The sequence below is a fragment of the Danio rerio genome, chromosome 7, assembly GCF_052040795.2.
Source record: "Danio rerio strain M-AB ecotype USA chromosome 7, GRCz13ab, whole genome shotgun sequence".
Lineage (NCBI taxonomy): Eukaryota > Metazoa > Chordata > Actinopteri > Cypriniformes > Danionidae > Danio > Danio rerio.
Genome location: NC_141027.1, coordinates 76,742,501 through 76,757,606, shown reverse-complemented (window position 1 = coordinate 76,757,606; position 15,106 = coordinate 76,742,501). Strand labels below are relative to the sequence as shown.

The 15,106-nt window shown below is 40.8% G+C and overlaps 1 protein-coding gene across 2 annotated transcripts in view; it reads right to left on the bottom strand.

Moving 5' to 3' along the window:
• Positions 1 to 11,677: 11,677 nt before the first annotated feature.
• gba3 (glucosidase, beta, acid 3 (gene/pseudogene)) overlaps positions 11,678 to 15,106 on the bottom strand; it is a 20,448-nt gene continuing 17,019 nt past the window's right edge. Inside the window, exons 6-7 of one of the 2 annotated variants that reach the window (XM_087259404.1) lie at positions 13,064 to 13,128; positions 11,678 to 12,152 (exon numbers count right to left, since the gene is read on the bottom strand). In XM_087259404.1, the coding sequence (XP_087115530.1) occupies positions 12,138 to 12,152; positions 13,064 to 13,128 (80 nt within the window). In that variant the 3' untranslated portion in view covers positions 11,678 to 12,137. The remainder of the gene's footprint in view (positions 12,153 to 13,063; positions 13,129 to 15,106) is intronic. The other variant, XM_087259403.1, reaches the window with a different exon arrangement.

The window sequence follows — 15,106 nt, the reverse complement described above, 5'->3', positions numbered from 1 at the left end:
GGGCAGCTTAAGGGATTTCACAAAAAAAAGTCCTCAAATGTCATTATTAACAGTTTTAATTATTTCTTCTGAACATGAAGTGTCCTGAACGTTACTAGAACATTGAGTGAAGATTATGAACAGTTCTGAACATGGCATCTTTTCCCTACTCCTTGCTGCCAGAGACTTGACAGCGCTTCTTCTCACAAATCTGAACCACATTTGGCTTTAGAGCAGAAGCAGTTAAGACCCTCAGTATGGCTTGAAGATGATCATCATTAAGTCTAGACCTGTCTAGACTCACTCAAAACTTCCATTATTTATATATATGTATAAATAAAACACCCCCACCCCACTCCAGTCACATCAGTCTGTACCAGTCTGTATCTACCTATAATATATATAAGATGCAGGCTTTAGCTAGGTAGGTGGCAGACTGCAGATAGGTAGCTAAGTGGCAGGCAGGGGCGGGAACAGCATACCTTGGTTCTGGCCGGCGCGAGTTCCCTCCTAACACTTCCCGCCCGTCACAGCGTCTAACAAAGGGGCGGGGTGCGTGGTGACGTCACCGGCATCCCCGCCCCTTTGTTTACACGGCGGGCGGGGAATGCCAGTGACCGCTGTGTACGGATAGAATCAGCAGAGCGGGGAGCGCTCTCTCTCCCCGCTCCGCTGATTCTGTCAGTGTACAGCGGTCGGCGCGGGCCACAAAATATTGCACTGAGGGCCGCAAATGGCCCGCGGGCCGCGAGTTTGAGACCCCTGGTCTACACCTTCCCTAAACCTAAACCCAACCATCACAATTATTAACATATACACCTTCCCTAAACCTAAACCCAACTATCACAGTTATAAACGTCTACACCAGGGGTCACCAATCTCGGTCCTGGAGGGTCGGTGTCCCTGCAGGGTTTAGCTCAAACTTGCCTCAACACACCTGCCTAGATGTTTCAAGTATACCTAGTAAGACCTTGATTAGCTTGTTCAGGTGTGTTTGATTAGGGTTGGAGCTAAAATATGCAGGACACCGGCCCTCCAGGAACAAGTTTGGAGACCACTGATCTACACCTTCCCTAAACCTAAACCCAACCATCACAGTTATTAACATCTACACCTTCCCTAAACCTAAACCCAACCATCACAGTTACTAACATCTACACCTTCCCTAAACCTAAACCCAACCATCACAGTTACTAGCATCTACACCTTCCCTAAACCTAAACCCAACCATCACAGTTACTAGCATCTACACCTTCCCTAAACCTAAACCCAACCATCACAGTTATTAACATCTACACCTTCCCTAAACCTAAACCCAACCATCACAGTTATTAACATCTACACCTTCCCTAAACTTAAACCCAACCATCACAGTTATAAATGTAGTCGCGAGTTGCGATGCTTTCATACTTGACTTGCTCGCCATTGTAGTTATTTGCAACCACAAGGGGTGACGCAGAGTAGATTCTACACCACAGGTGTCAAACTCCGTTCCAAAAGGGCCACAGCTCTGCACAGTTTAGGCCCCGTTTACACTAATGCGTTTTAGTTTGAAAACGCATAAGTTTTGCTACGGTTACGCCAACCGTCCACACTACGCCGGAGTTCTCGAGCGCCGAAAACGGAGCGTTTCGAAAACGCTGGAGAGGCCGTTTTCATTTTGAAACGCTGCTGCTCCGTCTCAGTGTGGATGATGGAAAACGGAGACATCTGAAAACGGAGGCGGGGCTGCAGACGTTCGCCTCTCTGATTGGGGCTTTTCCTGAATATTAAGTAGCCTAACACACACAGTTCAGTCCTGAATCTTCTCCGTGTAAGTTCAGACTTCGCAAGTTTGATCAAGGCTGCAGTCTCTTCTTCTCAGTTTGATATGGAAAAGCAGACTATACCGAGGACACGCGTCAATCTTCAAAGGGAACAGTGTACTTTATAACTTCATTCACATCACCCTGGCTTCGTTGTTTCACTTTCTCAACAATAAAATGTAAACATGATTTAAGGAACTGCCTATTTTCATTTTAATATTAGCAACTTAGACAGCAGACATGTTGAGGCGCCGTGCTACATGAGCGTCATCTTCACTGTGTGGATATTTATAACAAAACGGAGCCGATAACAACTGCCTCCTTTCAATTTCAGTGAAAATACGAAACACACCCTCTCTTTTGCTGAGTATCAGTTTTAAGAATCGATAATGGCCATTTTAAAAGTATAACATACAATAAGTTTATACATTATAGGAAATAAAGGCAAGCGATCAGTCAATATACAGAATGTACGTGGTTACATTAATCATTAACTTATCTTTGCGCTCAGCCAAAACACGTTACCTGAGAACAAGTAATAGATTCCAATGCCCAAAGTCAGGGAATATGTCGTTAGATAAAGACAACAAGATGAATGAAATATCCCGTTTAATAAATATAGTGAGATTAGATCCAGCGGGAGATGCTTGATGAGAAGTCCGACTAGCAGAGCTCTCATCTGGGTACATGGGCTGCAGCGCTTGCCCGAGAGCGTCTGTGTGGTCACGTGATGTGCGTTTTCAGCGTTTTGGTGTGGACGGAGCGCAGTTCAGAAACGCTGGGTAAAACGCGAGTGTGGACGCGGATCGTTTTCATTCTAAAACGCCGTTTTAAAACTAAAACGTACTAGTGTAAACGGGGCCTTAGTTCCAACCCTAATTAAACACACCTGATAAAACTAATGGAGTTCTTCAGGCTTGTTTGAAACCTACAGGTAAGTGTGTTGGAGCAGGGTTTGAATTAAACTGTGCAGGGCTTCGGCCCTTTTGGAACTGAGTTTGACACTCCTGTTCTACACTAGTAGATCAGCAGTTTCTAAAATACTCCAACCAGCCTGTCAGCCACCATCAACCACGCCTTGTTCAAAGTCGCTTAAATCCTTAATCCACTTAAATTATACTAAGTCTTGGTCATGTCTACATGCCTAAATGTATTGAGTTGCAGCCATGTGATTGGCTGATTATAAATTTGCGTTAGTGAGCAATTGGACAGTTGTACCTAATAAAGTGGCCGGTGTGTGTATATCAGTCCTGTTTGTGACCATGGACCACAAAAGCTTCTTATGTTGCATGGGTATATTTGTACGAGTAGCCAACAATACGTTGCATGAGTCAAAACCAGAATTCTTTTAATGCCAAAAATTACTCACTTTTCTGACATTAAGTACAATTTTCTTGTAAGATCAGGCTAAAAAAATTACTTATTTACATTTTTTCTTTCATTTTAGTTAAGATTTCAAATCAGGCATTATCTTTTATTTTTATTTTTTTTTTTGTTCAGATAGGCTACCCCTGAACGTGTGAATGCGTTAGTTCAAATGTGTAAACAGCTGAATATAACACTCTTCATAGTGACCACGACTCTCACAGAGGAAGAATTCAGTGGAGAAGTAAAGGTCAGCAGCCTTGTGAGTCATTTAGATCCTATTTTTCTACTCCTCACTTTTATTATAATTGGAAAGTAAAGCTTCGGAGATTGTTTGGGCCCTTGTCGCTTATGATTCACCAAATCATAAGATGGGATGGATATTTTTAACAAAGTCTTTTCAAAGAAGCTTACCTAGCAAATACATGAAGGGCTGACTCAGACAACAGAAGGAGAATTACTGTTTTTGAAGTAAATTAACTGGAGACACACAAAAATCACTGAAATTAGAGGATTGTAAATCTCAGAGAGTCAGAAGTGGAGAACTATCAAGTTAACTTGCTAGTCTTTGCTTTCCCTGCAATGTTTTGCCAAAATAATTAAAGCAAATGTTTAAAATAGACACAAGGTACATGAATGCTGTGCAAATTACAAAAAAAAAATCACATGACAATAATACACATACATTTGTTTTATGAATATGTGTCAACAGGGCTTAACAAAAACTTTTTTGACCACCAGCCACTGTGGCTAGTAGTTTTCCAACATTACTAGCCACTCGCCATTTTCACTAGCCACAATTTTATTGTTGGGAAAATATATTTTATACACATAAATATGACTTTGACTTGCTAAAATTATTTGATTTTGTTATCTCTACATGCTTCCTCATTCATTTCACCTTTTGTGTGTCGTGTATGAGCTCAATAATCATGAGCAGATGGGTCAGGGTTTCATATATTACAAGCAGTTTTCATAATTTTCAGAGCCCAAAATGAAGGATTTACCCAATTAATCTCTGACCACACCATAAATAAACAGTTAATTATTACTTAGCCACAAATTTTAAATGTGTGAAAACATGCAAAATATAGCAGAATACTAAACTTTTTATTTAACAAAACATATGCACAGTCATGAGTTCTGGCTGAAGGTCCCAGATCACCAGTTAACTACACATAAATAGGGAGTTATTCTCCCATTAAAGCAATGTTATTGTAAAAAAAAGAAAAAAAAAGATATTTCAACCATATTAATGCAAAAGAAAGCAGGTAAAAAACATACTGTGTGATAATGAAAGGATGATCAAACACGCATGGTTAATGATTGACCCGTTAATTATCTTTTCAAAGAATGGTTAAACCGAAAGCAACTGGCGCTGCTTACAATAAGTCAACTCTTGAACTCTTGAAAGCAGCAAGACTGTATGTGCATGTTCCTCCCTTTTTGTTCAGTCTATTTAAAAGAGAATCGATCGCAGCAGTTGTGTTTCTAGACACAGTTGCTTCACAAAAGGAAACGGGAGCGCGCGCGCGTTATAAACAGTCGCGCGCATCACCTCAGCTGTTAGCGCGAGTGATTATCCTCTCATTCGGTATTCACCTGCTTTGCTCGCGCGAAGTTGCGAACGCAATTATTTTTGTCAGTCGTGTTGCTTCTCGATCGTCTGTGCATGCATATTGGACCATCCTTATTGTCGAACCCTGCTTAAAAGATTTAAGAATAATGTAAGATGTAAGAATAATTTTAAGAATTATTATCTAGGGAAATTATTTTCAACCAGCCAAAGTGGCTAGTGGGAGTGTCTGTCTTACCCGCCACCGCCGAAATCTACCCGCATTTGGCGGGTGTTAATGTAAAGCCCTGTATGTCAACCGGAAGGAATATTTATTTCAGTATCTGGACATATTTCAGTGCCCTCTAGTGGATTTGTTATCCAAAAAAAGGATAGTGTTATGCCGACTTTTTAGCTTCTTTTTACACTAATTTACTAATATTTATGGGATAAATATTATGAACGAATAAATAATTTTTGTGTAGTTCTTTTTTTAAAGGCTCCAAAAAAAAACAGCCTCTATGATTTGTACTTGAATGTGTTTTCCTTATGCCGAGTTCAGACTGCATGATTTTCAAAGTAGTCGTGTCACAGATGTTTTCACACTGCATGACTATCTGGGCTAGCGTTTCGTCGCTGCTTTGTTTACACTGCAAGATGGATCGGCGACAGAGACGTTCACATTGCATGACTTTACTATAGGAAGAATCGCCGACAACTTCGTCCAAACTACGTCTCACAGCCAAAAACACGTCGTATATCTTTTGTTTTTGACTACATAATGAGAAAGAAGCCTTTAATAGGGTAGAACATGTACATGTTTGCTCACCTGGGTTTAAAGGGAATTAGCAATTTCTCCTTAACATTGATAATAAACTAATTTCTTTATGTATGAAACGTCAAACAGACACGGTTGCTCCTGAGTCCTGTCAAACCTCCACTAGTTTTTCTTCCATTTCGTGGGTCCAAATAAACCGAAAAAGAGCGCTTTTAACTTCTCCCCCAGCCTCTCGCTGGCCTGCAGCAGGTATACACACATGCACACACAAGTGAAAGCTGCTCTCTCATTGGCTGTAGGTGATCGCTAATGTTATTTTCAGTCAAAGCTCAATTCACACGGCATGATTTGATTCGCCGACAGCTCCAGATATTCAGCACGCCAAATATCTAGCAGGCATCGCGTCTTTGATAGTTCATACTGTTTGATTGTCACTCTCGTGTACGAGCAGCGATTTGCCTGTGATTTCAGGCATTTGTCGGCGATTTCTTAAAACCTGTCGGTGAGCCAAAATCGGGACTAAAATCACTCAGTCTGAACTAGGCATTAGCTGCTTATCTCTGTATTTATGTGGTCAGTTTGCTTGGTAGCTCACCTTGTACGGTGTGTTATTGGGATGTGGAGTGACCAAGTTCAAGTCTGGTGAAGAACAGTTTCACATAACAGGTAATAGCAAAGTAAAATCATGGTAAATCTACGCAGCCGCAATGCAACTTTCACTTCATCTTGCAAAAATGAAGCCCTAGACGACTATTCCCAATGAGCCTGGGCTGGAGACATGTACCAGATCAATGTATTTTATGATTGCAAAACCATAGGTCGAGGCATACTTTTCCAATGAGCCTCAAAAGTTGGTGCTGACACTAATTTGATGCTGCGTTTAAAGACTTTTGGTCAAAATAACCTTCCATACTCGTGTATGCTTTAAAAGTACACCTTGTACTTGAATGAACTTCTAATCGATGTTGACTCTCCAATCATAATTTCTGACCACACAAACTCAAGTCTCTGACTAAATATAAACTGTTAATTAAATTTTTGACAAGACAGTGGAAAATATACAGCTGTAGCATTAAAAAGGACACTTAGCGGCACAAGATAAACCCTGCTCAGAAAAGTTGGATCATGTAATGGTCCATCTAATCCCCTGATTCAGGCGACAGCTAAATTTGTCAAGCCTCTTAAAAGTTGAGTGAAGACGGAGACTGTGTCTTTGAGGGGCTCAAGGACGGCTTGAAATACATTTAAGGATGCACACGGCCAACTAAAAAAAATACATGGATACAACCGTTAAAAAAAATCATCTTCGCAAAAATGTTAAATACATAGTGATAAACCCGGGTTCACCCCAGAGATTATGGGCTTAACAAAAAAAGGAGAACTTTCAGAGTTAAATAAAGTATTATAGCTATATAAAGGCTAAATGTTATCTTTATGAATAGGTTCAGGCTTAGACAGCAACACAAAAACAAAGCAGAGCATTAAAACTCTGAGAATGAATCATCCTGTGTGGTGGAGGACACTGGGCTATCAAATCAGCAGAACAAACTGTTACATGTTATATTCACTGAAGGTCAAGATATTATACAAAGCATCCAACCCAGGCTCATTCTGATTATGTACCCCTATATAGGGGCGCAACTACACATTTACTGAGGGGTATGCGGGTTCAAGTTTTGCCCCCCACCAATCCAACTATATTTGGCTGTGTGACTGCATGTTATTGTGTTAAATGGTTTTGAATCAAAACATGTGTGCCAACGTATGAAACTCACGGTATAATTTTTTTATTTAATAAAATACAGTATTACACTAGTGTAAAATGCAAAATAAACATTTTTAACAAAACATTTATTTTCTATTATTTAAAACTTTTTATGAGGAAAATTTCAAAAATCGTTTTGGCACAATGGCGCCAAGCCCCCCCCCCCCCCCCCCCCCCCCCATGTGTGGCGCCCCTATGCACCGCATATACTGCATACCCCCTTTTTGCGCCCCTGCCCCTATATACATTTCTGGAGAGAGTAAAATACATCCAGGAGGTACGTTTTTGTTTTTGCAAATCCACCAGAGGTGGCTGTGTATGCTTTTTGAGGTCTCAGATTTCTCCAGCAAGTGGCATTCGTGCCTGCAGTTCTCGTGTAAATCCACCAGAGGCTGCTGTTGACTGACTGATTTACTGACTGACCAACTGAACAATCCCCCAGCCCTCCCCCTTTCCCTAAACCCAACCAATAGCATTTTAAAAAGCACCGTTTGACTCAGTTTTCTTTTTTTTTCAAAAGCAATCCATAAAAAGAAAAGCCCCCTGATTTTTACCACAGATTTTACCACATTGTTTACTTGTTTATTTAATGTTTTGGCTTTTGTTTTTGTCTAACTGCTCTCTTTTTGTTCGCCGAACTGGAACCATAGTCACACCGCTCTGTATCGTTCGTTTTAAAGATGAAATGCAGAAATGCGTAGCTCTGGCTATATAATTCACGATCTCCAGAAACGTATATAGGGCTACGTTTTCAGAATGAGCCTGTGTTGCAAACATCATCTGGTTTTGGGTATTTACCAGCTTTTCCATTCAGTTATAGTCTCATTGTATTGTCCTAAGTGATCAGCCACAGTTTTCCTAATAAGAAAAAAAATTAGTTGGCGTTCTGAAAGACTTATTATTATTATTATTAATTTTTCCCTCTGCTTAGTTTTATTTCAGAGGTCGCCATTTTTCATTTAAACTAAAAGAAACATTAAGCATCTGCTCACAAGAAGCGTGCAGAAAGCCAAGAGTGTGTTCATAGTAAACAACATCCATGTCATGAGATTCCCGTGAGAGAGACTGTACGCCTCTGCACTGGGCGACCAGAGGACGAGTGGGTCGTTACAATTATCACCAGCTATTTTAAGCCGCACGCAAGCCCAGGTGAAGGATGCCAACTAGCATTTTCTCAGCATTGTTGTTTAATTCAATGACAGCTCATTTAAAAGGCAATAAATCTTGCGGGCTATGGGGAGCGAGGACATGCAAGGAGGGTGAGGATGTATGTGTATGTCTATGTGTAGGTCTATATGTGTGTGTGTGTGTGTGTGTTTTCTCTAAAAGCGTGAGTGTATTAAGCCGAGGTCAGTGGCTTGAGGTTTGTTGCGGTCACTCGTGGTTAAAAAGGTTAAGTGGGTAAGGTGCGAGGTTGCTGACCTGTGCTCAATCAATGGTAAATGTCAAGAGGAACACTGATGGATCTGGGATTTACAGGCAGAGACGTTTAACACTGACTTGTGTGTAACTGTGTGTCCAAATGAATTGGATTGGTTAGAATTTTGGTTGCAACACTGCAAATCTTCGCCTATTGCCATGGCTGACAAAACCCCACACCATGACTTTGGACTTTTGGCTTTTTGGACTTGTTGCTGGTAACAGTCTGGATGCTCCTTTCGTTCTATTGGTCCAGAGCACACGGCATCCATTTCTACCAAAAATACTGATTTATTTGACCATAGTACATGTTTCAACTGTGTGATGGTCCATCCCAGATGCCTCCGAGCCCAGAGAAGTCAACGGCGCTTCTGGACATTGTTAGCATAGGGCTTCATTTTGCCACAGTACAGTTTTCACTGGCATTTGGCACATACATACACACAAGATGTACAGCGACACACAAACATCTTTACTTGCGGCCTCATGCCAACGCACGCCTTCCACCAGTGCTGGTATACAGCCATAGCACACTGCTACTCGTGTGATATTGCATTTATACAACAGTTCAACGGCACAATCTTGTACATAAAAAAGAAAATCAAACACGGAGAGTCTAAAACCCTTTTGTATTAGGAACTACTTTCTTCCGCCATTCATTTACATCTGCAGCTGATGTCAGAACAGCAGAAACCATTGCTAATTCACCAACGTCAATTTAGAGCTAGTATTTGAATGATTCTCTATGGCATAATGTGAAGCGGCGCTTCTGGTGTGTGGCCCCCCCCTAAGGTGATGACAAAGCAGCAAATTTTGCTTACATTTTAAGATTATAAGGCTGAACGTGACATGAAATGCCATCGGTCTACAGAGATTTCTCACCAGACTGCTGTTGTGATTGCGATAAGGAGGGACAAGGCTGAATACAGCTTCTTATTCGCAGCTTCTTATTGACTCTATTCAGTCCACCTTAAAAACCACAAGGCTTCCGTTTTTCAGCTTTTTATTTGCGCTCAAGACAACACACTGAGCTAGGGCTTATTATGCGGTTCTGGCACCATCTTGTGGATAGACAACGTCAACTGTCTTTGGCCGCCGCCGAGCTCTTAGAAATTGTAAATATTTTAAAATAGACACTATTATTACAAATAAACCCCATAGTTTCAATCTAAACAACTACATTCTCGACTAAAAAAGCAGACAGAACTGTCTTCACATATATATATATATATATATATATATATATATATATATATATATATATATATATATATATATATATATATATATATATATATACCACAATGCCTTTTTTCAGTTTATTCATGTTTGCATTTGTATAGTGTTATTATTAGTAGTATTATTTATTATATGGATATTTATATTTGTTTTAATATAAACAAGTTTAGATTTGACCACCTGTCGACCAGACAAATGCATCACCATATAGGCAGTTCCAGAGCAAGCTGAACTGGCACCTTAGGCAAACGATGATCACGCCACCCTCAACCCATGAAAGTGAGGACTGGGGTAGTAAGGTGTCGCAGATACCACCCTCACTATAGGTCGCCTCTATGGACTCGTCGGCACTGCATATGGGGCATAAGAACAGGACATGTGTTTGGATATAACTCAGGGTTTTTTTTAACAAACTTTGATATTTTTGTTCATTTATTAATTTGCTGGAAATTAGAACTGAATTTAGAAATAATTTTGAAACAAATCTTTGTGCTTAACGAAGGAAATTAAATAAGTAGCATTATAGTCTTCAGTGGAGTGCCTACAGCCGTTTCCTTATCCAAAAAAGTAAAGGAGTAAAGAGTTAAAGTAAAGTAAAGAGAAAGTTAAGAGGCCAATCGGAGAAGGCTCATTTTTTATCTCCATGCTGCAGATGCTCTGTTTAACCGTTTCTTTCGCTAGTGAAGCATTTAGTTTCTCCACTTACAAAATCCGCAACGTAAATACCAAATGTGCCATGGCGCGACTCTTAAAGTGAACGGTAGATGAGACTCTCATTGGTTTGATGCACAGCCATAACTCATAAAGAGAATAAGCACAACCCTGTTAGACCATGCGCCGCAGCTCAGAGCATATTTTTCCATCCTTAAAATACCAAAAGTGGATTCCGACATGCCCTAAAGCTTTTGCGCCCTGCGCTTCAGACTTTGCGCTTAGATCATTAAAATAGAGCCCTTAGTGTTGGACCTAGTGCTGGAGAAGAACAGAAATTGATCGTTGTGCTTTTGAACTGTTAAATTGTAATTTTTCAGAATTATCCTAGAACGAGGATCGCTCTTGGTAAACAGAGCTGGTCCTGCCACATTGATCAAAGTGTCAAGACAGAAAAGAAGATAATTGAAGCAGAAACGGCACATTCTTCCCTTAATACCTCCTGAAAAGACCAGTTTAAACCTCAGAAGACATGTTTACATATACTGAAGTTCAGTTTATGAACATTAAAGGGGACCTATCATGCAAAAAGCACTTTTATAAGGGGTTTAAACACAATTGTGTGACAATAGTCTGTGAATATAACCAGATTATAATGGTAAACATGTAATAGTTCAGTTTTTTATAATCATACTTGATAAAAAAAACAGTGCAGAAACACTTTGATCGACATTCTCCCTTTGTACATGTCATCAGAGAACGAAGCTCCGCCCATTAGTGACTATATCTCCCTTATTAGCATAGACAGCTCTGAGCGAGAAGCAGCTGTCTGCCATTAGAGTTTTGAATCTGCTGCTGTGCTGACACACAGGCATGTATAGCTCCGCCCTCTTTTGCAAATCTCATTTGAATTTAAAGTGACAGTCTGCACAATTTGAATCAAAGCCTAAAAGGGGCTTATATTGGGTTATACTTTGAGCTGAAACTTCACAAACACACTTGAATTTAAAGCGACAGTAACCAAAACTAAAATGGGCCATTTCTAAGAGTTATAAGACATTATTTGTTTGATATTGTGAGCTGATACCTCAAAAACACACTTTAGGGGCATCAGAGACTTATTTTACATCTTGTAAAAATAAAAGGTTTATTAACAGGTCCCCTTTAAATGTTAAAAAAGATGAGACGGAGATCAATATGGCTGCTATATGAGAGAAAACCAATATGTTTTTACAAACACCCACAGATCAGGTAGTCCATCAAGCATCCTAGCCAAAGTGCCAAACAGCAGAAGCTGCCAAACCCTCCGCTGGTCATTTTCCAGCGCTTTATCACAGCTCAAGACGAGAGGCAGTAATTCTGCCGCTCAAGGTTTAGCCACACAGTCTCGTCCATCCAGAAATGCTCCCCAACCAGGGTGGTATTCATCTCGGAGCCGCGGGACGAGCTCTTCCGGCGTGGCATCACTCCCGGTGCCACGCTTGCGGCCATCAGTCACTGTCTCAGCCGAGAGCTCCAGGTGTCAGCCGTATGGATGACTGTCGCTTACCTGTACAGACCTGCATGCCAATGGAGCCGCAGTTACAGAGAACAGAGCTGTGACACAATGGGGGAAAACAACAACATTTCTATTCATTAGGGCTGAACTTTGAACCCTTTTCACAAGACTGCCATGATGTGTTTAACCATCATCAGCATCTTAAATCCTTGAAAGTTTTTAATATTTCGATAAAAAAAAAAAAACATATGAACATTCATGTGTATTTCACTCATATCACCCTGCAGCCAAGAGCGGTTAATCACTGAAGCTCAGCAGGGCTGAGCCTGGTCAGTACCTGGATGGGAGACCACATAGGAACACTAGGTTGCTGTGGGAAGTGTTGTTAGTGAGGCCAGCAGGGGGCGCACAACCTGTGTGAGTCCTAATGCCCCAGTATAGCGAAGGGGACTCTATACTGTCAGTGAGCGCCGACTTTCAGATGCAACGTTAAACCGAGGTCCTGACTCTCTGTGGTCATTAAAAATCCCATGGCACTTCTCGTAAAGAGTAGAGGTGGTAACCCCGCTGTCCTGGTGAAATTCCCTCTATTACAGACATCCCAAGTCTCCCGGAGTCTCCCGCAAATGCATAGAGACTCCCGGATACCTGCAAATGAGTGATAATCTCTCGAAAATCGCGCGTCTCCCTCCCGGTCCTCAAATACGCCTCCTCACCCCTTTTTTTATGACACTATAACAATAATGACTATTTTGACAGTACTGTGACGGTTGGTTTTAGGGTTGGGGTGGGTGTATATAAATTTAATTTATTGGGTCATTTAATAGATAGCTTAACTAATACTCGGTACAACTGTTTTTTTGTTACTTTGAAGGTTGGGTTTATAGTTGGGGTGGGGGTAGATGTTACTAAAATACAATAAATGGAAATTTTATTAATTTTTTCAGACATCACGTGCACTCTGTCAAACACTCATTCTGTAAATTTGGCAATATTACTTACTGCTTACCTTCAAGTGGACAGCTTTTCCGGTGTGACTAGTTTGCCAAGTAGCTCGCCATGTACGTTGGTGGACTTGGGATGCAGAGTAGAGTTGACCAAGACGATGGGTTTCGAGTTTGGTAAAGAACAGTTCCAGAAAGCAGGCAAAACAAAAGCAAAAAATAAACAAATAAACAACAGGCTGAGAACGTTGTAAAATGCAGTGAAGGCTTTTCTTTTTCTAGATTGCTTTTGAAAACATTTTTGGGTTTAGGGACGGGGGTGGGTAGGTCAGTCAGTCAGTCGACAGCAAGCTGGCCTGGTTGGCTGAAGTATATATTGCGCCCTCTGGTGGATTTACCTGAGAAGAGGATGCGCGAGAGGAATCATCAAATGATCAATCATCAAAATGTGCGAGAGAGAAAGGGTCAAATCTAGATTCATACAAGGCCGAAAGTGCGATATGCATATGAATATAGCAGCATTTTTATGACACTATAACAATAATGACTATTTTTATAGATCTGTGACGGTTGGATTTAGGGTTGAGGTGGGGGTAGGCATTAAAACAATTAAATTTATTGGGTCATTTAATAGATAGCATAAATAATTCTCGGTACAACTGTTTTACGTTACTGTAACGTTTGGGTTTAGGGTTGGGGTGGGGGTAGATGTTAATAAAATACAATAAATGGAATATTTTATAAATAAGATAAATAATTCTCGTTAACTTCTGTTCTCAACCTTATCCGACATAACAACAACCGAGAGAAAGACTGAGCTGCATTGCTGTCGGCCTTATATATGGGGAACCCCAATGACGTCACCTGCGTAACAAGCCGTTTGCAAGCTCCTCCTAAACACACAACCATATAAAACACAAAAAGTACAGACACACGTAACAACTGTGCCCTAAATTTAACATCCATGACAGTTTACGCTACTGATAATCCCGGAAATGTGAAAAGGGTCCATATATCAATTCAGCCTCTACATCGCAACGTGTGTATCTGCAATATTTACATCACAGGATTGGATTACTTACCAAAGATGAAAAGCTACAGATACTATTAAATATTACTATATTTCAACACACTAGAATTTTCGTTCTGGTGAATTGTTCATGAACACAATAATAAGCTTTAAACAGTGAATCGTTTATACAGATTTACATTTCAGACAAAGGTGGCACGGTGGCTCAGTAGTTAGCACTGTCGCCTAAAAGCAAGAAGGTTGCCGGTTCGAGCCCCAGATGGGCCATTTGGCTTTTCTGAGTTTGCATGTTCTCCTCGTTTCCCCCACAGGTGAATTGAATCAACTAAATTGCCAGTGATGTATGCGAATGTGTGCAAGAGTGTGTGGGTGTTTCCCAGTGATGGGTTGCGGCTGGAAAGGCATCCGCTGCATAAAAAAATGTGCTGGATAAGTTGGCAGTTCATTCTGCTGTGGCGACTGATTAATAAAGGGACTAAGCCAAAAAGAAAATGAATTAATAAATGAATGAATGAATGAATGAATCAATTGGCCATAGTGTATGAGCATTTGTATGTGTGTGAATGTGTCTATGGGTGTTTCCCAGTACTACGTTGCAGATGGAAGGGCATCCACTGCATAAAACATGTCAGAATAGTTGGCGGTTCATTCTGCTGTGGCGACCTCTGCAATAGAGAATCAGCTGAAGGAAAATGAATGATTCAAATGAATCATATTAGTGTCTAATATCTTTATAACACTTCAAGAGTTCACACTTAGCTCATGACTTACGAAAGCTCATTTGGCATGCTGTCCCGGGAGAGAGCCCTGAGCTCAAAACATTACTCGAGTCCAGGGCTCCCTCCCTTTGTGAGGCGAGGGGAGACTGAGCTCAGGGTGATCTCAAAACTCCCCCGCAGCTAAGACCAAGGTGAATTTCCTGAGAGCGAAACGACTAGTAAAAGAGACTTAGGTTTAAGAAGTCTATAAAGCAGTGCAATTTTTTTGGCTTTGGGAGAGAACTGAAACCCCGGGTGGGGGGAATGTGCTAGCGCCACGCAGAGATACCAGACGCTCAAGTAGGGAGCCAGAGCTATTG